The 23,489-nt window shown below is 56.3% G+C and overlaps 5 protein-coding genes across 5 annotated transcripts; 1 reads left to right on the forward strand and 4 right to left on the reverse strand.

The window, feature by feature from the left end:
- Positions 1 to 4: 4 nt before the first annotated feature.
- IE81DRAFT_145370 (leucyl-tRNA synthetase) lies at positions 5 to 4,274 on the reverse strand. The gene is made up of 8 exons (XM_025510394.1): positions 4,078 to 4,274; positions 3,644 to 3,848; positions 3,455 to 3,564; positions 3,081 to 3,368; positions 2,660 to 3,000; positions 1,856 to 2,581; positions 420 to 1,776; positions 5 to 313 (listed from the first exon to the last, which is right to left on the reverse strand). The coding sequence occupies exons 1-8, from the start codon at positions 4,162 to 4,164 to the stop codon at positions 92 to 94; spliced, it is 3,336 nt and encodes a 1,111-aa protein (XP_025369196.1). The 5' UTR covers positions 4,165 to 4,274; the 3' UTR covers positions 5 to 91.
- A 748-nt stretch (positions 4,275 to 5,022) lies between these two features.
- On the forward strand, positions 5,023 to 6,961 carry IE81DRAFT_347764 (hypothetical protein; the record flags this gene model as incomplete). The annotated part of the gene is made up of 3 exons (XM_025516191.1): positions 5,023 to 5,510; positions 5,589 to 5,800; positions 5,898 to 6,961. 3 exons carry the CDS (start codon positions 5,023 to 5,025, stop codon positions 6,959 to 6,961), a joined length of 1,764 nt encoding a protein of 587 aa, XP_025369197.1.
- A 108-nt stretch (positions 6,962 to 7,069) lies between these two features.
- On the reverse strand, positions 7,070 to 11,576 carry IE81DRAFT_145840 (hypothetical protein). Its single transcript, XM_025510397.1, has 3 exons — positions 11,560 to 11,576; positions 7,885 to 11,502; positions 7,070 to 7,818 (listed from the first exon to the last, which is right to left on the reverse strand). The coding sequence occupies exons 2-3, from the start codon at positions 11,291 to 11,293 to the stop codon at positions 7,178 to 7,180; spliced, it is 4,050 nt and encodes a 1,349-aa protein (XP_025369198.1). The 5' UTR covers positions 11,294 to 11,502; positions 11,560 to 11,576; the 3' UTR covers positions 7,070 to 7,177.
- Positions 11,577 to 15,376: 3,800 nt separating this feature from the next.
- Positions 15,377 to 17,157, reverse strand: IE81DRAFT_323859 (hypothetical protein). Its single transcript, XM_025514071.1, has 3 exons — positions 16,479 to 17,157; positions 16,163 to 16,248; positions 15,377 to 16,093 (listed from the first exon to the last, which is right to left on the reverse strand). Exons 1-3 carry the CDS (start codon positions 16,914 to 16,916, stop codon positions 15,538 to 15,540), a joined length of 1,080 nt encoding a protein of 359 aa, XP_025369199.1. The 5' UTR covers positions 16,917 to 17,157; the 3' UTR covers positions 15,377 to 15,537.
- A 1,221-nt stretch (positions 17,158 to 18,378) lies between these two features.
- Positions 18,379 to 23,414, reverse strand: IE81DRAFT_323861 (hypothetical protein). The gene is made up of 6 exons (XM_025514072.1): positions 22,785 to 23,414; positions 22,595 to 22,697; positions 22,245 to 22,526; positions 18,943 to 22,177; positions 18,668 to 18,877; positions 18,379 to 18,597 (listed from the first exon to the last, which is right to left on the reverse strand). The coding sequence occupies exons 1-6, from the start codon at positions 23,120 to 23,122 to the stop codon at positions 18,473 to 18,475; spliced, it is 4,293 nt and encodes a 1,430-aa protein (XP_025369200.1). The 5' UTR covers positions 23,123 to 23,414; the 3' UTR covers positions 18,379 to 18,472.
- Between the last annotated feature and the right edge of the window lie 75 nt (positions 23,415 to 23,489).

Genomic DNA, 23,489 nt, shown 5'->3' on the forward strand with positions numbered 1-23,489 from the left:
GTTTAGCGCATGCTCCGCGGGATGTCCGGCCTGAACAATTTATCACATTGACGTGCACTCTCAAAGACGCGTACAGCTGCAGCAAAGTCACTTACGCCTCGACATTGTAGATGTCGAAGGCCGGTTCAGCGGGCAAAGCGTGCTCGGCAATCTTGGCGTCGTCTCCCTGCGCATCCTTGATGAGCGCAACGTGAAGTTCTTGCAGACCCAGCGTCCTCTTGAGGTAAGCTGCGGCGGATTGCAGAGTTGCGAGCTCATCAAAGGGAAGTGCTCTGTTGAAAGCCACGCTGGGTCCAAATTCCGCCAAGCGTCTCTGCGTGAGGGTAGTGAGACCGAGTGAGCATGTCAGCAACGCTTCACGTGCGCAGGACAGCCCGCTGCAACTTGACGCAGACCCGGACGCTCTGGTCGACGCTCACCTTGAAGTTCATGACGAAAGGCATGACGCGCTTGTCCTTGACGATGCCTGCCTCAGCTAGCGCTTGCCTCACACCCTTATCGTCCACCGCACCCGTCTTTTCGTCCAAATGACTCTTGATGGCCTGCACACATGCATTTTGCCAATTGGGAAATTCCGTTGCGACGAACACCTTGACGGCTTTAGGCTTCTTGGGGTCAAAGCCTGAGCTGTCCTTGCCCTTCGACTTGCGCTTGAGAATCGTCGCCTCTCCATCTCGGATCGTCTTTGTCGTTGCTCGGACGTACGTTGCCGCATCTGACAGTCCCTTGTCGATGGGCTTGGATAGAGCAGGCCATCTTTGAACTTGCACACTTTGCTTCTCGTTGCCCAGTGTCTTCTTCCAAAGGTGCTCTGCAAAGTGAGGTGCGATAGGAGTCATGATGAGAGCTTGAACCCTGATCCATTGTTCGATCAGCTCCACATGCATGCCGATGTCCGCCGTCGCTTCTCTGTACAGATCTCTTGCGGTTAGCAGCTCGTACCATCCGAACTTGAGCGCTTCTCGATACAGCGACTCTTCGTAAGCGGCGGCTGCTTGCTCCACGAGCAGATTCATATCGTTTTCGAAAGCTGCGTCCCAGAAGGAGTCTTTGGGCCCGCTCCTGAGTTTCGATCGATCAGACATTTGAGCATCGCACCAGTCCAGCAGAGTGTGGATACGAAGGATGTTGGCGTTGGCAGTCTTTTCTTCAAAGTTGGCATCCTCGATACCATCTCCAGCATCAGCGAGACTGATACGCGTCGCATCGGCTCCGAATTTGTCGACAGCTTGACGCAACGTCAAGACATTCCCTGTGCTCTTACTCATCTTCTTTCCGTTGAGCATCAGATGACCGTTTATGCGCATTGCTTGGGGCCAGTGCTCCTCGGGAAATAGAGCAGCGTGGACGTACACGCAGAAGGTCAAGTGATTCGGTATGAGGTCCTTACCACTTGATCGTAGATCCATGGGGTAGAAGTACCTGAACTCGCGCCTCAGCTTGGTCAAGACCTCTTTAGAAATTGCAGAATCCTGGGGATAAGCGGTGTCGCTGAGAATGTAATCCCAGACGTCGTCTGTCAGATCCTTCGCTTGGATGCCGAGCGGCCCGACTTTGGAACCATCCACGACGCCGTCTTGCAGGAAGTGAGAGACAGTGTAGTACGCCATGTAGATAGTAGAGTCGCTGAGCGATTCCACGAGGAATTGCTCGTCCCAAGGGAGCTTGGAACCAAGACCGTAGCTCCTAGCACAGGCCCATTGATGAAGCCAGCCGAGAACTCCTTCGAAACCGTTCCTCGTCTCATCGTTGAACGTCTGCATCTGAGCGACGAGTCTGCACAAGCGAAACATCCCAAGGCACGTCAGCACCGCGTTCGCCGGGCGCATCTGGTTTCTTGATTCACACTACTCACTTTTCGGCCTGCATCTTCCACTTGTCCTCTCCGTAGTCAATGTACCACTGATCGCACAATGCGACAACACAATCGTCCGCACTTCTACTGACCACCTTGCCCTCGGGTTCTGCGTAAGCAAAAGCGAGTCCGGCATCAATCATGTCCTGTCTAACTTTGGGCTTGGCATCCTGCACCGCTTCGCCCTTGTACTGTCCCGTGACCATTTTGCCAGAGTAGAAGCCTTCCTTGTATGCAAGCTCCTTGGCCTCTGCCAACTGCTTTGCGTCTTTCGGAGACTGGATCTTGAGCTGCTTGCACAGCGTCTCGGCCGTCAGATCGCCATACGTGGGCGTCGTGATCACAGGGAACGGGTCGTAAGAGACCCACTGAGGGTCCACCTTGTAGTACTCCGCTTTCTTGCGCAGCTCCATCAAGTTCGCGTAGTCGTCCGGAGAATCGCTTGGCACGGAAGTCACGACGCCTGTTCCCTTTGTGGGCAGGACCGAGTCCATAGGCAGAATGTAGACCTCTGGGTAGTGTCCAAAGGGAGCCTTGATGCGGGTTCCAACAAGCTTGGATCCTGCAATCGAGGCAAGTTTCTTGACCTCTCCCCGTTCAGATGTGACACCTTGGAAAGCCATGTTTCTGGCAGCGCGTTCAGTGCACAGGTAGACGTCCTTGTCATTGATGGCAAAGAGGCCATAGTTGATGCTCGGGCCCACGTAACAATTAGTTTGTCCATACCTATGCTCTCGGAAACAGTCGATGATGAGCGATCCCTGAGTGACACTCAAGTGTAGCCGGGCGAGCACATGCACTCACATTGTCTCGGGTCTCAGCGTGGCAGCGACGAAATAGACATTCTTGCCCTGCAGCTTGGCGTCCAATTCCGGCGCAGCGTTCGCACTCCACTGCACCACCTCCATCTTGAGACCTGTGTATTCTTGGGGGCCCAACGCCTCGCCCTCAGCTCTGTCGTGGTCCATGCACGGTTGACCATCTTTTGGACTGTAAATTGTGTATCTCTCTCCGAATTTGATCTTGTCCATCGCTCGCAGCTTGTTGATCTGCCACCTTACGAAAGAGTCAAAGTACGGATTGATGTCTGTGGTCAAGAATGCACGTCGCCAATCAATACGGGCTCCGATGGCTGTGCAGTCGGCCTGGGAGCAGAATTTCAAAAGGGTCAATTGGTGCGCTCTACATCACATGCCTCTAATGGAAAGTGGTGCACAATGCTCACCTTGGAGATCGGAGGGTAATAATGCAGCCAATACTGGGCATCCGCAAACTTGTGTATCTCTTCCCTGGGAACTCCAGTAGCCTCCATGATCTGGAACTGATATTTCAGTCCAGTGCTCTTAGCAGCCACCTTGCCCTTTGTGGCTTTTCCCACATTGGCTGCCTCTCCGCCACCAGCTGCAGCTGCCGTCGCCTCCACTGCAGCTGCTTCGTTCTCAGTTTCAGGGTCAAAGCCAGAGAAGTCAGGCCCGAAAAGCTCGATTTCACGTTGAAGTTTGTCGGCACAAGCCTGATGATTCAATAAGGTCAAATGTTAGGTTGGGCTTTCATATCACTCCTTCTGCAAGGCTGAGCACGATGACAGAGATGACTTACGCGGATCGGCATGCCGGTGCAGTGAAAAGCCCAGGGAAAAAGAGCTCTTTTGCCCTTCATGCGCTCATAACCAGTAGCGAACTCGATTTTGGAGAGCGAGAATGCGTGTCCTGAAGACGAGAGGTGGTGCGGCCGCGCCATTATAATCTTAGCATCTTGAACTTCAGTACGGGTACTAAGCAGACTCACCCAAATGCAGGCTTCCGTTAGCGTATGCGAATGGGAAAGTAAAGAGGGTTTTGGGGTACTTCTTTCGGATCTCTTCCGGCGACATGGTCTCCAAACCCGCGTCCTTCTCTGAGACCATTGGACTGTCCACCTCGAAATACTTTGCGGTACCCCATTCGGATTGGTACTGCTTCTCTAGCGATTGCAGGTAATCTCTTTTGGACGTCTACGAGGCATCAGAAGGGTCAGCATACAGAGCAGCATGCGCACTACCTCAACGGCAGGAAAGCAGTGCGCGTAACACTGCGGCCACTCTACTCGACTCGAAATTGAGCACAAGGCAGGCCACAGCCACGAACAAATGACCGGTCGCACCTCGGAGGTCGCCGCCTGCTGGATGTCCTACAGCCTAATTCTCTCTTCGCCCTGCATGCCTCTGCTATTCTGACACTCACATTCTCCAGCTGGATAGGCCCACCCGGTCTGCTCTCAGCCGGGTGACCCGGCTCCGCATGAGGCGCATCAGAGATCTGCGTCGGCATTTCTGAGGTGGAGAACTTTCTCGTCCGAGGTGAGGCTGGGGTGTCTGCAGCTCGAGCGATGGATTGGGGAGCGATGCAAAGATGCCGCAACACGGAGCCGACCAGGTTCGAGTGTCGTCCGCGCACGACAATCGATGGGAACGACGTCTTGGAGAACGAGAGAGCCTCGAATGGACCGAGGTCACGCTTCGCTTTATTTTTTCTTGGTGCCAATTGCTGCTTAGTCAGGAATGCAAATGGAAGAATAGGTGTTGATGCAGCCGATCAAAGGCGGCGCGATCGCGTACTTGAGCAGAATGCGAGGTAGTCGGAGTGCACAAATGGGCAGTGAGTGAGGTGTTCTTCTCGCCAAAAAGTGTGTGGTTGGGTGCGCTATGCTGCATGACTCCCGCATGTGCGTTGCAAAGCTCGATCGACGCTCGGCGCCGGGCCCAAACCACGTGGGCGGCATTGAGGCCCTAGCGCGGGTGAGGCTGTATAGGTACGCGCTCCACATTCGTGATTCTGGATGGATTGTGATTCGTGATTCTGATCTGGTCCAAGCACTTGACTAGAGAACACTGTCCGCGTATAGCGATCACATCCGCATCCTTTGGACCAGCTCGAAACGCTACAATCACGAATACAGCAGCGATACTCGAGAGAAGGTAAGGCCAGCCAAGCAGGCGGCCCACGACTGATTTGCAGGCGAGCCAGTGCTACGGCCTGGCCAAGACAGACCAACAAATACGACTTACGACTCTCTATCCAAAGCTGTGTTTTGGCAGCTTCGGAGCCTTCATTAGATCTTCACATCTCTCGAACATCACGCTCTGTGGACAGGTGTACAACACAGTGCCCTGTGAGGTCCGACTCGAGATGCAGCCCAGAGCAGGTCAATCCCGGACACAAGTAGCTCGACCTGCCGCTCGGTACAGGCCGGGCAAAAGCCTAGCGGGCCAGACAGGCGAGCGCTACTCTTCCGACGAGGGGTCTTCGGGTGACGAAGCGCCAGGAAGAGCATCAAATTCCGCTCAAAATGACACAGGCTTGACCTACTTTCAAGTCGGGCCCAGTTCGGGAATTGGATCGGCCAAAAAGGACATCACGCTAGATCTGAAAGATGTCAGAGTGGGAGGGGAGCAAGCAGAAGAGGAGAGCGAGTACGAGACGGACACGGATGAGGAACAAGGAGTCAAGGCTCCTGGCTTGCCGCCTTCGAGAGCAGGGATCGGGAGAATGCCGCCAACGAAGAAGGGGAGCAGCGAGGAGTACGAGACGGACACGGGCTCGGACGAGGAGGAGTCTTCTGAAGAAGAAGAAGAAGAGAAGAGACCAATGATGGTCAAACCCATCTTTGTCCCAAAGTAAGCGATTCTGCGTCAGTCTCTTTCGCGTTCCCTTTGATAATGTCATTGACAAGCGTCCGTCTGCGTCTCTCACAGGAGCAAACGAACCACTACTGCGATGCCTCCAGACATGCCCAGCAGTGATCAGGCTCATGCAGTGCCACAAAAGACGGAGGAATCACTAGCGCCTTTACAAACGCTCGACGTAGATGCTCTGGCGGAATTGAAAGAGGCAGAAAAGCAGAAGCAACGGAAGTTGCAAAGTCAGCAGCTGGCGGCGCAGAGCATTGGGAGACAGCTTCTGGAAAGTAAGTTGGACAAAAGTGGCACGACAGCACACAAGATATTCCTTCAAGAGACTCATGCTCATGACTTTCTAATGATTTTATTTGTCAATGTGCGCAGAAGCAGCAGCTGAAGCCGTGCCGGATCTGGACGACACTGATGGGCTGGAACCCGAAGAAGAGTTTCAATCCTGGAGGTTACGAGAGCTGGAGCGTCTAGCTCGCGAGCGATCTAAAGCTGACGCTGCCCAAGCCGAAAAGGCCGAAATTGAGCGTCGTAGAGCGATGCCTTCCGCTCAAAGAGATGCGGAGGACATAGCGCATGCAGAAAAGACTCGGCAAGAGAAACTGGAGAGGAGGAGGGAAGCTTTAGCCCTTGCTTCGGCCGACGGAGGGGGCGAATCTTCTTCTGCTGTCGGCGCGGGTGGCAAGTATTACCACAAGGGTGCATTCTATCAGGGCGGTCCCAATGAAGACGATGAGATTTTCAAGAGAGATTATCAAGGACTTACGGAAGGACAAGTGGATATGAAGCTGTTACCAAAGGTGATGCAGGTCAAAGACTATGGCAAAAAGGGAAGGAGCAAATATACCAACTTGAAAGATCAAGACACGAGCAGATCAGGCAAAGATCCCAGATTCGAGCAAAGGCGCAACGGCGAAGCTGGGCAAGGCTGCTTTCGATGCGGCGGAGATCACCTGAAGAAGGATTGTCCAGACACTCGGCCGGATTCCCACGAAAGAGGACCTGCAAGTAGAACCTCGACAGGCGCCAACTCATACCGAGCAGACGGCAGGCGGAGAGAGTGGGGCGGTGAAGTTAGAGACGGAGAGGGCATGGTCGCACGCTTAGAAGGACGAAGAGAAGACTTAGACCGGCATAGCCGCGACGACAGGTACCGCAGCACACCGACTGAGCGAGAACGGCAAGACGATAGACGGCATCGACCTCAAGATGAAGATCGAGAAAGGGACTATGGAAGTAGACGAGACCGTTCAAGAGAGCGTTCCAAGTCGGACAGACATGGTTCGCGCTATGATGACCGATCGCGCGACGCTTACGATTCGCGGTACCACGGGTCGGACCGCCGAGAATCTCGAAGACACCGCGATAGCCGCGACGAACCCTACGAGGACGCCCATGCTCGGAAGCGCAGACGAAGCAGAAGTCGGAGTCCGCGATAATTTCAGGCTTCCGTGGGCCTGTGCCGCTACTTGTAGTTCATACATCCCCTACGAAACGCACGTATTTGTATTGTATTCGCCTAGGCCTATGAAAGTTGTCGAGGCTCGCATGTTGCTGCGTGTTCTCAACACCTTGGACATGTGAGATCACAGAAAGAGTGGGCTTTTTGCATGTTCTGGTGTGGAGGGCGCCGACGAAAGAATGCACTTTCGAAGTCAACGTAGTCCAGCGAACCGAGCTCTGATGCCGCTCTTGAGCAGGTCAAAAGTCTCTCGTCTTGCCGCTTTGCCTGCTGTGTCACGCGCAACCGATGCGCTTGGCTTCCCATAGGCCCGTGCTTCGGGCACTGTGCTAGAAGAGGCAGCGCTCACGTTGTTCTTATTGAAACGGCCAGACAAAGCTGACGTGCTCTCTGGTCTTGCGTTCTCTTTGCCCAGCTGCTGACAAGGGCGACTCTTGCGACGCGACGGTAAGGCTTCTGATAGTGGTCGAACAGGCTTTTTGCCTTTCAGCCGAGCCGCAACGGTAGGCGACGCGGAGTTGACAACACTCAGCACGCCAGGCGGCGCGCTAGGTGGTGTGGACGCCATAGGACCATTGTTCATTCGCCTGGCCGGCGCATCGGATTGAGCCAAAGAGTGCTCCGAGATGGGTGGCACCAGACGACTTCGGGCCGAATGAGAAGCTGCACAGTCTTGATTAGGTTCAGTGTCTGAAGATGGCGCAGCTTCGTCGATCCACGCCTCTGTAGCACCCCCTTGCGATTGGCTGTGCTCCTCGCGCGGTAATGGTGGCAATGGTGCATGGATGCGATCCACAAGCGAAAATTTGTGTCGGCCAGCAGGAAGGACAACTCCTGACGCGAAAAAATCCTCAAATGAGTTTGGCTTTCCGCTCTGGCAGCGTTTCTTGCATCACTCACTTGTCTTGACCACTCTGCGACTTCTAGCAGTGGGAGTGCTTGGAAATCTGCGGTGCTGCGAAGCTGCAGCAGGCTCTGCCGACTTTTGCGTGTCTGCTGCCACTTCCAGTGCGTGAACCCTTTGCCTGACGGAATTTGCCCATTCCGCCGCATCTGACTCTTTTCTTGGTCTTTCGAGGGCTCCACTACCTGGCACAGCTTTACGGCGCACTCTTCGCACCGGAGTCGAGGCTACGTGCTGGGATACTGGCGGTACGAGGATGTGCGCCGATTTCCGGGAGAGGGACCTGATGCTCGGAGACGGGCTTGCAATGGAAACTCTTTCAGCTCTGAAAGATGGACTGAAGTTGTGAGAACCAGCACGGTCCTCCACAACCTGCCACGGCGACTCGGCGATGGACAAGCGGCTACTGCGCGGCGTGCCAAGAGCAAACGGCGTGGATGACATGGTTGCTCGACGGCCCGAATAGAAGGACAATGTGCGACCGAGACTCAAAACGGAGGCGGTCGAACGTCTCCTGTGCATTTTGTCAGCATCGCCGTGGATGCGCTGATGGTGTGAGAGACGCGAAGGGGATGCGGATGGCTGAGACGCCCCCTGACCAGCCGCCCGGACCGCTCCCGCCGACCGCACTTGGTGAGTCTGTTCTTCTTGGCTGGCTGATTGGCGTGTGCTTGCTCGCAAGCCATCGGCGCTAGAAACCAGACCTGATAGGAGACTAATAATTGACAGCGGCCGCTCGATTCTTCGAGCTCTACCTTGTGAATTTGTCGTAGACTCTTTGCAGAGGTCAGTTTGCTGGTCGTGCAGGCTTGATACCGGTGAGACGGGTCTGAGTTCGGGTGCAGCGGACACAGGAGCAGCTGCATCATATGGCACTTCAAGTGACAAAGACTGAGGTGAAGAGGACCAATACGAGTCGTTGAGGCCCATCGCGCGTCGTGGCGTGGTCAAGGTCCCTACCGTGGCTGTGGAAGGCAAGCGGCTGCGAGGCCCAATCAGTGGACAAATGGCTCCAGGAGCGTTCAGACGCGTCAATACTCTAACGTAGCCCGCCAAGCTGGCATCGGGACTGGCAACGAGTGCTGCGCTAAGTTGAAGGGACTCGCACAAGCCGCGACTGCGATGTGATACATCACTGCGCTGGCTAAGGGAGGTAGAACCAGCGTGACTGCTGGCACTTGTATTTCCTAGCTCCCCTGCACTGCTGATACGGTCTCTGGCAGCTTCCATGACTGACACTTGGTTCGAGAGCAGATGCTGCATGTCGCTGCTCAAGACCGTGCTCAGGCTGCTCTGATGGCGGTGATGCTGTCGAGCCCAGATCTGGTCGAGGCTCGCATTGACGTGCCTATCCCATCCACAGCTAGGGACCGTTGAGTCTTCTGTAACCTCATCTACGGTCTCGAGTTGCCGAATGCCATGAGTGTAGAAGTGTTGATCGCAGAGCATGCGAGCAGGACTGGCGCCCAATGATTGAAGAGGCACCGTATCAGTGTGCTCGGTTTCACCTGCTGGCAGCGAGTCCGAGCTGAGGCCCGACGCCTCCGCACCATCAAGGGCCTGCAGAGCGATTTGCAGATCAGCGCTGAGCCGATCGACGGAAGTGATTCGCAATTCCTGGCTTAGTGAGTGACTTGAGCAACTCGCTGAGCGATCAGGTGATATGACGACCTCGACTATGCTTGAGAGTGTGCTGAGGCTGTCACTTGGACCGTGTGTCGAAGGGGTTGCGGTGGTGCCACTTGACTTGCGCTTGACAAATGGAGTCCGACCGGCGTCTTGTGCCTCGTATGCTGGGCTTGCCGGATCGCCATGATTTGAAAGCCCGAGCTCGGACCCGAGACTGCGCCTTCGCAGAGCGCAGGAAGTAGGATCCAGTGACGAAGGTCTGATGAATCCGCCAGGTGCCCCAGTACGACCAGAGCCGCTAGTCTGGTTGCTCGACGACATACCCAACAGCTGCGCCAGAGAAGCTTTCGATGCCGTTGAGCTACACAACGAGCGTGAACATGAGGGCTGAGAGGGGCTCAGGCCCTCTCCGCATTGCATCTTTTGGAGCAACGAACGAGAGGTTGAGGCAGGACTCGGCTGGCCGGCCGATTGTTGCAGTGATCGTTCGGACCCGGACGGCGCGCCAGCTCCGGTGGGAAAGGCGAGACGCGAGTCAACAGGGACCGATAGCGTTTCATCCACTCTGTCATGCAAGTCAAGGTCCTCATCGAGGCTATGTAAAAATGTTTGCCAGCTCTCGTCTGCCTCTACTCTGTTATGGCTTTCTGCTCGACCTTCGCGGCCGAAGGTTGAGATAGGTGCTATAGACCGTGTGAGATGGCTGTCTTGTATTGACGTGAGCTTGTCATCAGCATCATCGGATGCGGATATGCTTGGAGTCCGTCGCGTAGAATTTGCTGAGGTGTCGGCCGCACCAGGCTCCGACGGCTCTCGTACGTCTCCAGACGCTTCGCCTTCCTCTGATCGTAAGGGCGACGCCTGCAAGAAGTATTCCAGCGCGGGTGCAATGCTGTGATCGCCTTGCCTTCGTGACGCAGGGTCTGACAAGTATGAGATGTCTCGGAAAGGGCTCTCTAGTGGATCGTGGACGTGGAGGGGTAGCAGCTGTCGCGTTCTTGCAGCTCGGTCCACGATCGGACTTGGCGTTTCGGCAGTGAAGAATCGATACGGAGTGCCCAGAGGTCCGCCAGGAATTCGCCTTTCTGTGGACAAAGCTTGGCGCTCGATGTCGAAAGAGAAGTCATCCAGCGGAATCCGGACGTCCAGGGAGCTGCTTTGCATCGGAGCGTGTTGAGACCCGCTTGTGTCCGCTGAGACTCTAGACTCTTGCCCATCGGGCTGAGGATCGTTACGATCTGTGTCTTCGGAGGCCGCGCTGTTCGAGGCCGTATCGGGGCCATTCTCTGGCTTACGTAGGAAGCCGGGCATCGTCCTGTAAGAAATGAACAGGTTTGAAGGGGGGCAGAATGGCACCCAACTTTCGGTCGACATGACTTCGCGCCTGTGTGCTTCGTATAATTCGCACAGCGTGCGCTCGTCATCTTCAACAATTTGAATGCTTGCAGGAAGGGTGAGGCCAGGCACGAGCTTTGGCAAGATCATTGCACTCAGGCCGTCAAGCGGCTTTGCCGCCCCTTCAGCCTTGTCTTCGCAGCTCTGACTCTTCCGTATCGTGTCAGCCAGCGCGTTGCTGCTACTGGCTGATCGCCGATTGTCCGCACTTCCTCTTGGTCGAGCCCCTGCGTCTTCGTCGTCACCAACGCGCTGTATCGAGTTGCGTGGGTGTGAGCTATAGGCGTCCTCACGAGAGCTGCAGGTCGGCAGGATCTCGAGAGGCGGCCTGGGACAGAAGAGCAAGCTGCCAGCCCGCACCCAAGCGGACCTAGACTTCATCACTCTATCACCTTCAATCTTACCCGCTGCCCAATGGCGACGGTCGTAAGGCACATTCTTTATGTTTGGACCGGACGATGCGTATTCGCGATTGGAATTGCCCGCTGAAGTGGTCTGTTGCCAGCCGTCCGACTTCGATCGATCGTGCCCATTCGTTTCATCAAGGGTTGGTGCTCGGCCCGAGAAAGTGAGGGTCCGGCGATGAAGACCTTCGTTGGGCGTGAGCGGAATGTCGTAACCATTGCATCGCTCAGCGCTGTGCACACCTACTTCCGAAGCACCATCAGCAGACTGAACAGGACCTGCTAATCCCTTCGGGCGGAAGCTGATCAGGCGCGACGCCTGACCCGCTGGGATTTGGCTCCGCAGCTCGGCATTTTGACGGCGGAGTCTGTGTGAGACACCGGTAGCGTGACCTTCAGATGAGCTTGATCGACGAGATCCAGAGCCCGACGTCACAGAGTTTGAAGGTGACACCATCTCTCGAAGACCTAGTCCCTCCGTCACGATGACTTGGATTGCGAGTAATGGACTCGTGAAAGTGACGCCTATTGCCATGCAGATAGCTAGGGGCAGCGGTTCTCTTTGGTTGCCCTGCATACGGCCGGCTCCGTTCATGAGATACGGTAGCGTCATGACCTGAAAAGCGGACCAATCAGCAGCTTGCCCGCTCTCAGTCATTTGCAAGTGGTCTAGAATTGAACTCACGAGAGGAAAGCAAATTCCAATGACGGAGCCTGCCACTCTGACTAATACGTGCTTCAGCTCCTCGTTGCCGAACCGGCTCGAACCGAGGCTCCGAGATGGAGAACTTTGCTGCTGGCGGGCATGAAGCGCTACCAGCGCACCACTTGCGCCGAGCAAATCCTCTCCGCCGCCTTGGGCAGCGAGCTCGGCAGGCGGGCGAGGCGCTCGCGCCTGAGCACCCACAGCACCCGTCGTCAGCCAACTACGCCATGAATCAACGGTGACGTAGCCGGGCTCGGCGATGCGACTGTCACTCTGCTCGTGGCTTGTATTTCGACGTGATTGGCTAGGTCGAGGACTAGGAGCGAAAGAGAGCCGCGAACTGGGCCGCGCATCTGATCCTCCCTGAGCGGGACTGTCTGCTCCAGAGCTCGTTCTCGATTCTTCCTGTGCAGAACTCAGTTGAGAGTCTGTCTTGGCTTCCCGAGTCTCTGTCGGCGGATCTGTGGATGAAGCGCCAAATGTACCATCAAAATGGGGATCCTGGGTGTGAGAACCGACGATAGCGTCAGATTCCTGCTCGTTGAAGTACTCGAGGTAGCTCTGGCGCGGCTTGATGACATCCTCGTCTCTGTGAAGTGATCGTCGCTCGAGGGAAGCGGAGAAGCTGCGGCCGCGAGCAAAGGTAGAAGGCGGGCATCGACTGCTCGATGTGCTGGAGGCGGTAGGGCGACCGCTTGAAGGCAAGCTACCGTACGTCACCGACCTTCTCTTCAAATTGCCTTGCGCTGTTCCGGGTCGCCGCACATACTTTGTTGAATTGACAACCACATCAGGTTTGCTGAGCTCGTCGAGCAGGCCATAAGCATCGAGAGTCGAAGCGAGGCCGCTGTCACCAGTGACGCGACTTGCGACGGTGCCAGGGGCAAAGAACCCGCTTTCTACGCCAGCACTCCGTGGCGGTTGACGGTCGCGTGGCTCGCCGAACGTGCCGCAGGAAGATCTTGGTGGCACTGCCATCGCACCAAATTCCTGGGTAGTACTGTCGTTGGCTGTCGAGCCTTTCGTAGCATTCGCGCTTGTGCTGACAGCTGATGATGTCAAGCCGCATGGCGAAAAACAGCCCAGAATTTCTGACATGACGCCATTGAAGGGGCTCCAGAGTGGCCTTCCCTGCATCTGTCTCTGCACATTCAGCAGGTGCACCGCAAGTGACCCGAGAGAGAGGATGGCGATACCGCATGTGAAGCTCATGATCACCACAAACAAAATGGGCACCATGGTGGGATCGTCTTGCAAGTTGTGCAGCACGGAGAGGAGCAGACATATGACTGCGCCCAATATGAAAGAGAAGCCCCAAAGTTTGTGGCCCACTCGCCCAAGAGCTGAAGAGGATAGGCAATTGTGGCTCCAGGCGTGAGCTGCTGCAGTCGCCAACAGCACAGGTCGCAGAATCAGAGCCAAGATGAGCAGCGGTGAACCGGCTAGCCTCTTCGTTGCAAAGGGGTCAGAAGGCAGCTGCGGCTCTTGCGCAAGCAGGACGGCGTATGCAATGAAGCACAGCACGCTCAAAAGATCGAAAGCGGACAAGAAGAGCGTAAGTCGCAGCGCAGTGCGCAAGCGCTGAGGTGACCTGCCCCGGCATTGCTCAGACTGGCTTCGTGAGGACGCGCTACCGCTACTAGCGCTTGGAAGGCGATGGAAAAGAAGGCCAGAATCGGATCTGAAAGTTTCGCTACTTTCGCGAGCATTCTTCAGACGCTCCGATGATGGCGAAGTTAGCTCTCTTACGCGCAGTGGAAGCAGTAGCCGCACCAAGATGAATGCGCTGCTGAGGATGGAAGGGACGGAGAGTATGAGGGTGACCTGGAGGAGGACGAGGGACGACATTGCGACTGGGGCATGCGCGCCCAAAAGGTGAGGATGGATGAGAAGTGGGGTGGATGACGCGTGATGGAACTAGCAAAGCCAGATGCAAGAAAGCTGATGGGGGTCACGTCTGGAAAGACGACAGGGCCGTAGCAGTGGCAGGGCAGAGCGAGGCGTAGATGTTGGCTGCAACGAGGCTCTGTTCGAAGACATCACGCTCACCGTGAGCGGGTGTTGTGGCAGTCTGCGCAGTGAGCATCTGGCGCATACCAATCTTACCAACTCGAAGTTCGGCTCCTAAGCTGCAGTCTGAAAGGGCGGCTTATGCATCGAAAGCTTGGTGTAGCCTCTAAGAGGTCGAATCCCTTTAGCGCAGCTATAGACTCTCGGTCATAAGCAGTTCTTCGAGTCGTCCTCCTCAAGATGAACGTTGCCTCAGAATTGACTCATTTGCGCATCTTCAATGGCTATTGCTCCGTCTAGGTCTGCAGCAACCTCCGATCTTCCAATTGCGGCGGATGCATTCTGTGCGTATGTCAGCGAAAAGAACGCACATCCTCCACCATCGGCCTTCCCATCTTCATACTGCTCTTCAGACTTTTCAGTTGTCGTGATTGAGCTCCTTAGCTTAGGCAGCAATTAGTTGTCAGGTCACAATCGTCGACTGAGCGGAGAGCGCGGCAGTAAGGCTGCGTCAAGGGTCCAATCTAGACTTCCTCCTTCTGCGCAAAAGAGCAATTGGCTGCGCTGCCCGCTTCGTGATTGCTTGATATACATGCTGATCTTTACAGCACAGTCACATGTATGTGCTGACTGGCAAAGACTTGTCAAGGCTAGCTGTGACGACCTGTATGTGGTTTGTGGTGACGGTCGGGAGGATCACGCAAGACGACGTGAAAACCACAACGCTGCTCACACACACTCAGCTCGGAAACCATGCACCGCGGTATACATCTGTTAACTCACGAGAGTCACGACTCATGCATGTTTGTGTACAAGGTACGCGTCGCGCATGTTTGGTGGCAGCAGGCGGCGACACGCGCGCCTGTTGGTGTGCTTTGGGAAATTCGAGCTGTGTGCGCTTGCGGCGCGTCGCGCACAACAGAGATTCGTGAGTCACGTGAGTCACGAGTCAGAGCGGCGCGCCATAGCTGTCTGTGCTGAAGCTGAAGCTGAAGCTGATTCACGATTGTGATTCGTGAACTTTGATGCGTGAGCAGAGACAAGCAATATCTCGATTCAGACGCACTCTTCTCTTGACTTGCCTTGATAGATTCATCGACAGTCCTCTCTTTGACTCAGTGATTCCTGTCTTTGTGACAAACAGAGGCGGAGCTACGGAGTCAAGAGGGTGACGGCTTCTCCGCCCACAATTCCAGGAGGTTTGCGATGCAGCGAATTCCTAGCAGACGATCACGAAACGACGGTAAACATACGACTGCGAGCATCTACCGCGCACCGATCGTGAGCGGTAGTAGACCTATCGAGTGTATAGGCCCGGCATCAAGGGAAATCGAAAGGCAAATATCATTCAAAATAGCATTAATATTTACGTTCTATATACAATTCACCATTCGCATTCACGTCGTGTACTCGAAGGAACACACACAGCGGCGTCTTTTGGCCCTTAAAAGGCAGGATCGTTGAGATACATGGAGACTTGATGCTGCGCAGGCAGGAACAATGTTCTAGACAATGAGGGAGACACCAACCGAAAGAATCGTGATGAGAAGCGCGGCGCTCAGGCCGCTCAGGGATGCAGCGCCGTCGCCGCTTCCGGAGCTTGATCCGCTCGAGCCTGTGCCAGAGCCTGAGCCAGAACCGGACGTTGAGCCTGAGCCTGAGCCAGATCCAGATCCAGAGCTAGAGCCAGATCCCGAGTTGGAGCTGTTGCCGCTACCCGGCGCAACCGTGAGGCTTGAGCTGATTGTGCCATTGTTGGCCTGAATAGCCTCCGTCGTGCCATTGCGGATGTTTGATGGAAATTTGCCGTCGAAGAAAGGAGCGCCGCAGGTGGCATTGATGGAGTTCTTGATCATTGTAGAGACGAGATCAGAATTGTTGATACCTTGCACGTCCGAGGCTGACGAGAGCTGGGTGAAGAGAGCGTGGTTGCAATCCGTGCAGAATTGAGATGGGTTAGATTGCAGCTGTCTGATGGCGTCTTGCTGAGCTGTAGCATTGCTCAAAAGGGACATGAGATAGGACAACGAAAGTTGCTGAGATGTGACGGTTTGGATGTTGCTGGAAGATTGCAGGACACGTCAGCACAGGCACGTCGACTGCTCGTTTCTGAACAGTATGTCCACTCACTTGAGATCGTCAGTGATGCAAAGATCGCCGGACGAGGCTTGGAAGCAGGCAGCTGTCCGCAAGGTAGTGTAATTTTCGATGACGTACTGTAAGGGGAGCGGAAGATCCGGTGCCACGTCAGCGAAGGTACAAGCAAGTCCTACCGACATCAGAATGCCAGCAAGGCCGAACGCGAACGGCAGTGTACGCTGTCTGCGTCGCGATCTGGAGAAGGTGCCTATTTGAGCGCACCCAAGACGGATCCTCGCTGTTGCGCCGCTGCCCTACCACCCTTCGGACAGACGATAAACGATGCTTGTCTTCGCCGAATACTCACACGAATGCCATTTGGCAAATTGACGCCATTGTTGCTGCCCAGACTATCAGCACACGCGGTGTGCAGAGTCTCGTTGGCGCTGCTGAGATAGTTGCCGACGCAAGCGTCCTTCGCACAGACGCTCTGCTTGAGGTACTCATCGATGGCAGGTACGATGCTCTGGCTTTGATCCGCAACAACGCCACCAAAGATTCTCAACGCGTTTCCGATATCCAAGCATCCAGCAGGGTCTCTGGAGATCAGTCCTGCAAGACCCGTCAGACATCCATTGGACACTCCGGCAATCAGCGGCTGAGCTGCTTGCGGCGTGCTCGTCGTGCTGTTAAAGAAGGGAATGTTGGAGATAGAGCCTACGAGCGTCGAAGGATCGTATAGCAAAGCTCGAGCCGGGGCAGCCGCAGCGGCTGCGAGAAGAAGGGTTGCGATGTGGGCGTGCATTGTGACTAAAGTCGAGAGAGAGTAGTGCTGCTTGAGGAAGCAAGATGAAAAGCGACTATGAGGGCGCGGGAGCAGGGAGGGTGATTCTGGCAGATGGAAGTCGCGACGGACGGCTTCTCTCACCAATGTGGTTCAGAGAGTGCCGGTGTGAAGCTCTAACGTCAGCCTTTTGAAGGTCCGAGGCGTCAATCTTTGTGCTGCATGCCGCACAGTCACGAGTATAGGGACCACACCCCTCTCTGGCTGCGCGCGGCACCTGATTCAGGATTGTCGCATTTTCAAACGTCATCCCCATACTTTACTGTGAGGCGGTGCAATGTGACCCTCCCAGATGGCGGCAGCTCGCAGACACGCAGGCACAGCGACAGACCCCAGTTGCAACACTCAACTGGTCATGAGGACTGAGACGAAAGTCGGACCCAAATTTTGGCCCAGAATCAAAATTATGTCGTTACCTTACCGTGACGGCAAGCGCTTACTCGAGCGTGGGTGCGGTCCAAAGGCGTGCAAGTCGACCGACTCAACGAAGAGGTCACCATTCAAGATCGTTTTAGAAGAGAGCCGCTATGCTCTTGCGGGCTCAGGCCACCAGCTTCACGTTTCGGGACTCTAGGGCCGACATGCAGCACGAGCGGCGAAACCCTACGTGCCACTCGGCAACGTCACCACCGCGGGGCGGGGCCTTGCCAAGGCAAGCGAAGACATGCAACGCCCAATCGTAGAGAAGATGAGCCGCCGCCGCCGCTTGTGTACCTCAAAGCATCGTTAGGCACGTTTTGCGGGCCTCAAATTCCAGTGAGGTGAGTGTCAAATTGCGTGTATGCTGCCGCGGCCTCGGCATGTCTCTCATGGACATGTGTGCCGAGACCTATGAGACAGCAAAGGTGCCCGGCTCCTGACGCGGATGGAACTTGTCCCGGACCTGAATTCATTTGGACACTGTGGTGTGAATATGATCTGTTGAGGATGTCGAGATTCGCAGCTATGGTGCACAGTCCGCCTCAGGCAAAGCTGCGTTCCCCGGGAGCAGACTGTCTCCGGCGCCACCATGACTCAGTACACAACTGTACTAGAGGAAGCAGAATATTCGCACATTCCTCCCTCCTGCTGACCTTGAACGCCGTTCCTGTTGTGATTGCTGCTGTGCACGGCTTCCCGATGCGTTGGTTCGAAGAACATGAAAAGCTTCCGAATGTTTCGTCTACCCCGCGCGGGTGTGAAGCAAGAGGCTGCATTCACATGCAGCCTTGGTCGCTTCTTATTCGAGCCAAATGCAGCTCGCTGCAGGCCCGCGCGGTGAATTCGAGACATCAAAGCGCACAAGCAGGGTTGCGAAACCGCGGATGTTCTCCTAATCTGAGACATTCGAGACTATTCTGTCCATCGATCGCCTGGACTGCGTGAGCTTCAATTGGAGTACACCTGTTGCGCTATAGTGGCCATCATCTCGCCAAGTGTCGAACTTTGGAATCGCATCACATTTTGGTCTTTGAGCACGATGTACAGGCAAACACGCAGAGGTCACGACAGCGGCAGCTGAAGATGGCCCTCCTTTATCACGCATTCAGTCGACTGATCAAAAGCTTGACACCAACCATGGCAGCACCCAGCTCTCCGGTGGCTATCGAGGCGGCTTCCAAGTGCAAGCTGAGCGCCGCGGGCTGATTCCTCGCATCGATGGCTGCAAGAGGTAAGAGAGGAGGGTTAGCCAACGTCACCTCAGGCTTGACACAGTGGCGACGAGTGCTGACCTTGTATCAGTTGCGAAAGGATGGGCAGCAGCCTAGCATCCACAGTACCACAGTTCAGATGATCAAAGAGCAGATTCAGCCTTCTTTCCGCGTCGTCGACCATTCTCTTCTGCGCCGGTGGTGCAGTAGCGCGTACACGCGCCAGCTCGCGCGAAAGCACATTGAACACGGGCTTTTGCGCATCAGGGATGTGGCTCCGGTCGCCAGGCGCTGAGCGTCGCAAGGAAAGCTGTCAGCGGATTCTTGTGCAAACCTCACCAATGGATTGAACTCACGGTATTTGGTGGCCGGCTTCGCAGGAGTCTGCGACCTGAGAGGGGCGCCCGCGCCCGCGCCAGGAGTGTGCGCGCGGGGTGGAACGCCACCTGGCGGCATCAAAGGCCCACCTTGAGGTCCACCTTGCGAGGGTGGAGGTGGTCTAGCGCCAGGCGGGGCACCATACTGCCCTCCTTGTGCTGGTAGCTGTTGTCCAGGGAGACCGCGCTGCTGCTGTTGCTGTTGCGGATTGAGGCCAGGTTGCAGAGGGCCGCCTTGACCAGGCATCGGTGGAGGAGGAGCATTGACTGCACCAGGAGCAGGGGCATACGCACCCGAAGGTGCCGCAGGCCCACGCGTGCCAGCAGCTGATCCCGCTCTCGGCGGGCCTGCGGGAGGAGGACGAGCCTGACCAGGAGGGGGACCGCCGCGAGGCGGAGGGCTGAATGCACCTCTTCCTGGGCCGGGAGGTGGTCCGCCAGCGCCTGGAGTGGCGCCGCGAGGTGGGGGAGGCAAGGCGCCGCCCTGCTGAGGAGCGCCATATGAGGGAGCGGGGCTGTTGGGGAATGGCGAGGTGATGGGTGCTGACACCTTGCCCTGGACGGAGGGCGTTCCGCGTCGGGCAGCTACAACGGGGGCATCGTTCCAGCCTCCCTCCGCAGTAACTCGCTTGGGAGGCGGGGGTGGTGCTGCGGCCGTCCCGAAGTTGCCAGCAAAGGGCGGCGGAGGAATGTTGACTCCAGGAGCTGATCCTTGCTGGCTCGCGCCGGCGTCGACAAACGGCGGAGGTGGCGGTACCAAGGGTTGTGCTGCACCGTAAGCTGAGTTGTTCTGACCATAGGCGCCGTAAGCATTCTGCACTCCTACACTAGGAGCCTGGGCGTTGTACGCGCCGTATGGCGCTGGAGCACCATATGGGTCCGACTGAGCGCCGACCGAAGGTCCGTAAGCGTCGTAATTAGCTGAGGCAGGAGCACCATAGTTGTTTGTAGCCGGCGCAGCAGAGTAGCTATTGACAGCCGGAGCAGCGTAAGCCGGGGAAGCTGCGTAAGCACTTGCGCCGCCCACCACCCCGTTGCTGTAAGCGCTCGAGTTGCCTTGCGACGTAGTCGGGATTGCAGCAGCTGCCGCTGCTGCAGCTCTTCCGCCAGTGCGTGCTTGATCGACGGATAATAGCCGCTCGCGCGCTGAGCTTGTTGCAGCGCCGTTCGGATTGTAGTCAGCAGGCGTCTGAGCTGCGTATTTCAAAGCAGGCTCGAGCAATCCCTGATCCGCCAAGAGCGCAACGTATTCGTGGAATCGATCGTACAAGCTTGCCAGCTTGTAGACGCGTGCATTGCTGTCCGCGCCGGGCTGTGTGGGCGTTGTCAAATCGACGTCGACGTAGCCGACCGCAGCTTGGAAAACAGTGATCTTCTCAATGAAAGTCTGGAGCGCTTCGGCGTGAGCTGAGTGCGCACTACCGTCAGCTGTGGCACCAGCGCCTCCGGCTCTGATGGCGGCCTCTTCTTCCTTCATCTCGTCGATCCACATGCCTGCAACTTTTTCCAACTTGCCCGCCGCTAGATAACACAAGATAGCATTCTTGCGCAGCGCCTTCGTCCTTGAGCGCGTGTACTGAAATTCCAAGCGTTGCCCAAGCTGTTCCGCAAGGTTGCCGAATTCTTCGCCCTTTGCGAAGGTACAAAGTACTACGAAGATCTCTTGCCAATCTGCCAGGTCTGCATTTTGAACGACGTCTGTAAGGTCGTCAGAGACGATGCTTTGGAAGAGACGCAAGTAAGGAAGCTGAGTAGTGCGCCTTTCGAAGTACGTCTTTTGGGTGCGCGCAAGGAGATCCGAACCGCCGCGGGCGGCAAGCAACAGTGCGTCCGCAAACCTATCAGATGACAAGCAAAGGCTGACAGCGCTTTCAAAGTCGCCCAGTACAAGCGCTCGGGTGATCAGACGCTCTCCTTCGCCTTCTTCCGCAGGATATATGCGGAATGTTGGTCTCGGTGCGCCAAGAGGTTCGCTTGCTACACTAGAGGGTCCCGGAGATCCCGCGGTAGCTGCAACAGAGCTTGCGGGCGGAACGGCAGATCCAGAAGCTAGCAGATGCTCCGGCAAAGCCGAGCGGGGCGCGGTGCCTGCACCAAGATTGTTGAAGAAGTCCGCTCCCGCTGCTGCACCTGGCGTGCCGGGGCCGACGTTGTCATCGCCAAACAAGCTGACTTCAGTCTGCTCAGTCGGAGCAGTCTCTCCTGACGACAACTTCGCAGCTTCGCTGACATCGTCGGCTTCGGACGGTGCCGTAGTCGTCTCGCTCGGAGCTGTGGCGGCAGTCGAGGGGACAGGAGCATCTACCGCAGCGCCAGCCTCGGTCTCGGCGCTTGCAAAGCTAACGGAGGGTAGATCGCCCTTGCCAGGGTGTACGCTCGTCCGCTTGTATGCGTTGATCGCAGCGCCTACCTTTTGAGCGACATCCTCTTTACTGAAGCCAAGCAAAGCCACAAGCTCATCCCGAGAGCCCGTCGTAAACAAGGTTTGCAGCGCCTTCCAGTTTGCAACATCGTCAGGGCGCGTCGTAGGGTCCTTGCTTCGCTCGTCACAAAATGCGGCGAGTCCACCTTCGGCTTCCAACGCGTCTTGCAGGCGAGAAGCACGTGCAACAATGCCAGGTTCGGTGACGACATCGCGAAGGTGCACCACAGAGCTTTGCGTGCCGCCTGTTGCAGACGGTAAATTTGAGATGCTAACGAGTTGGCCACCAAAGCCGAAGGTGGCACTCGCTGGCCGTCTGAGCCATTTGGGGGCCTGGCGCAAAGTGAGACCGCGTCCTCCCAGGGCGGCATCATTTGCCGAGGGCAGACCGAAGACATCTGAGCCATCGGCAGGAGGGGCTGCGCTCGTCTGGGGCTCGTTGATGGAAGCCTCGAGGTTGTTGGCTTGCAGGCTGTGGATGCCAACAGTGCCGTCGAAGCTAGCAGTAGCCAGGAGGGAGGGGTTGCGAGGGCACCACTGGACATCAAAGCTCCAGTTGTTGCTCGGCGGGAGCTCGCCAACAATCTCGGCAGTCTGCGGGTTCCATGCCAGCGTCCTGTTATCCTTGCCACACGACAGGAGAAGGTCCGAGTCTTGCTTGCACCATGACATTCCCAGTATTCCCTTGTCGTGCCCAGTCAGGATCTTTTCAGGAGCCCGCGCATTGCGCAAGTCCCACAGCATGATGATAGGAGAACTATCATCGTCGGAAGCAGTAACGAGACGAGTGGGCTGCATGGAAAGGTTCTATGGTGTGAGTAGAGTCCCGCAATGCATTGAGTATCGTTCTCATACCCACCGTGTCGGGATGCCAGCAAACACTTCCGACGCCTCTTCGGCCTTGTTGACCCGCAGCGCCGGGTAGACCACCCGAGGTAGCTGCACCTCCGCCATAAGCAAGAGCAGTAACCTCGCGCTTGTTCTTCAGGTCCCAAACGACTGTGAATCCGCTTGCGCTACTGGTAGCCAGAATGTGAGCCACTTGGCTGTTCCATGCAGCCGCTGTGATCTCGTCCAGCTTGGACGAACGTGCACCGGGAGAGTATGGCTTTGTGGGGTTCGTGAGATCCCAGATGAAAATCTGTGCAGCGCGATCATTCAAGTCAGTCCCTACGCACCCGACGGAAAGCAGGCAACACTATGACGCACCTCTCCATTGACGCCTCCAGATGCCAGCAAATTGGATTGGATAGGATTGAAGTGCAGTCCCTTGATCGGTCCAGTGTGTGTCGTATTCTTCAGTATTTGAGCGCTACAGCACATCCGGGGCGTGAATCCGCTACGAGTCAGTATTTGTGATCGCAGATGGCAGGGCAACTAAAATTACGCAGAGACTCACTCGGCACCGCCATTGAGAAGAGTGTCTGCATCCCAGATCGCCAGTTCACCGCTCTCTAATCCGGCAGCCAGGAAACCGTATGGCTTTGCGCCTCCAGCATGACCCCAAGCGAGACGATTAAATCTGGCGCTAGCGACGGCGGACGCTTTTGGCTTGAGTTGAGCGTCCACCGCGCCGGTGGAGGAGTATGATGGGCTCCATATCTCGAGCAAGCTGTCGTTAGAGAAAGACGCATCCAAGGCACCCGCTACTGTTCCCGTCGCCAGAAGGGGCTCTGAAGCGAGGAGGGAAGAGGGCGACCAGCTGAACGCGGCGGTACGCGGCAGCGTGGCCTTCATGGCTGTCGGCTACCTCGTCGATTGTCCGAGCGCTGGTCTGAGCGACGGGGTGTTCGAGCTTCGAGATCGATGGTCAACTTGGCTCTAGGCTGTTAAAGATGTGGCGCTACGGCTGAGCAGAATGTGTTCGCGCGCTTGTCGTGTCTAAGGCTCAGGACGAGCGTGAGAAGAAGCGTTGATGGGAATGTCAGAGTAACAACCTTCTTGGACAAGTCGCTCAGTAGTTGACCAAAGCCAGCGAGGTCCGTGCCGTGGGGTGCCCGCACGCGATGCAAGCGTTGTGCGCTCTACTGCTGCATTGGGCGTAAGGAGCAGCCAGCGCACCTGGGTTCACTGCGCACGGATGTTCAGCGCATGTCATGCACGC

The sequence above is a fragment of the Ceraceosorus guamensis genome (genome assembly GCF_003144195.1).
Source record: "Ceraceosorus guamensis strain MCA 4658 unplaced genomic scaffold IE81scaffold_34, whole genome shotgun sequence".
Classification (NCBI taxonomy): Eukaryota; Fungi; Basidiomycota; class Exobasidiomycetes; order Ceraceosorales; family Ceraceosoraceae; genus Ceraceosorus; species Ceraceosorus guamensis.

What these genes read in the sequence shown, in the direction of transcription:
- IE81DRAFT_145370 (XM_025510394.1), bottom strand. Translation starts at nt 4,164, where the DNA reads ATGCCGACGCAGATCTCTGATGCGCCTCATGCGGAGCCGGGTCACCCG. An exon ending in GCACCGGCATGCCGATCCGC is followed by an intron (nt 3,369 to 3,454) that starts GTAAGTCATCTC and finishes TTGAATCATCAG; the next exon opens with GCTTGTGCCGACAAACTTCA. An exon ending in ACGCTGAGACCCGAGACAAT is followed by an intron (nt 2,582 to 2,659) that starts GTGAGTGCATGT and finishes CCGAGAGCATAG; the next exon opens with GTATGGACAAACTAATTGTT.
- IE81DRAFT_145840 (XM_025510397.1), bottom strand. Translation starts at nt 11,293, where the DNA reads ATGAAGTCTAGGTCCGCTTGGGTGCGGGCTGGCAGCTTGCTCTTCTGT. An exon ending in TCGCAGAGTGGTCAAGACAA is followed by an intron (nt 7,819 to 7,884) that starts GTGAGTGATGCA and finishes TTTTCGCGTCAG; the next exon opens with GAGTTGTCCTTCCTGCTGGC.
- IE81DRAFT_323859 (XM_025514071.1), bottom strand. Translation starts at nt 16,916, where the DNA reads ATGCACGCCCACATCGCAACCCTTCTTCTCGCAGCCGCTGCGGCTGCC. An exon ending in ATTTGCCAAATGGCATTCGT is followed by an intron (nt 16,249 to 16,478) that starts GTGAGTATTCGG and finishes CTCCCCTTACAG; the next exon opens with TACGTCATCGAAAATTACAC. An exon ending in TGCATCACTGACGATCTCAA is followed by an intron (nt 16,094 to 16,162) that starts GTGAGTGGACAT and finishes GCAATCTTCCAG; the next exon opens with CAACATCCAAACCGTCACAT.
- IE81DRAFT_323861 (XM_025514072.1), bottom strand. Translation starts at nt 23,122, where the DNA reads ATGAAGGCCACGCTGCCGCGTACCGCCGCGTTCAGCTGGTCGCCCTCT. An exon ending in CTTCTCAATGGCGGTGCCGA is followed by an intron (nt 22,698 to 22,784) that starts GTGAGTCTCTGC and finishes GATGTGCTGTAG; the next exon opens with CGCTCAAATACTGAAGAATA. An exon ending in CTGGAGGCGTCAATGGAGAG is followed by an intron (nt 22,527 to 22,594) that starts GTGCGTCATAGT and finishes CGCGCTGCACAG; the next exon opens with ATTTTCATCTGGGATCTCAC.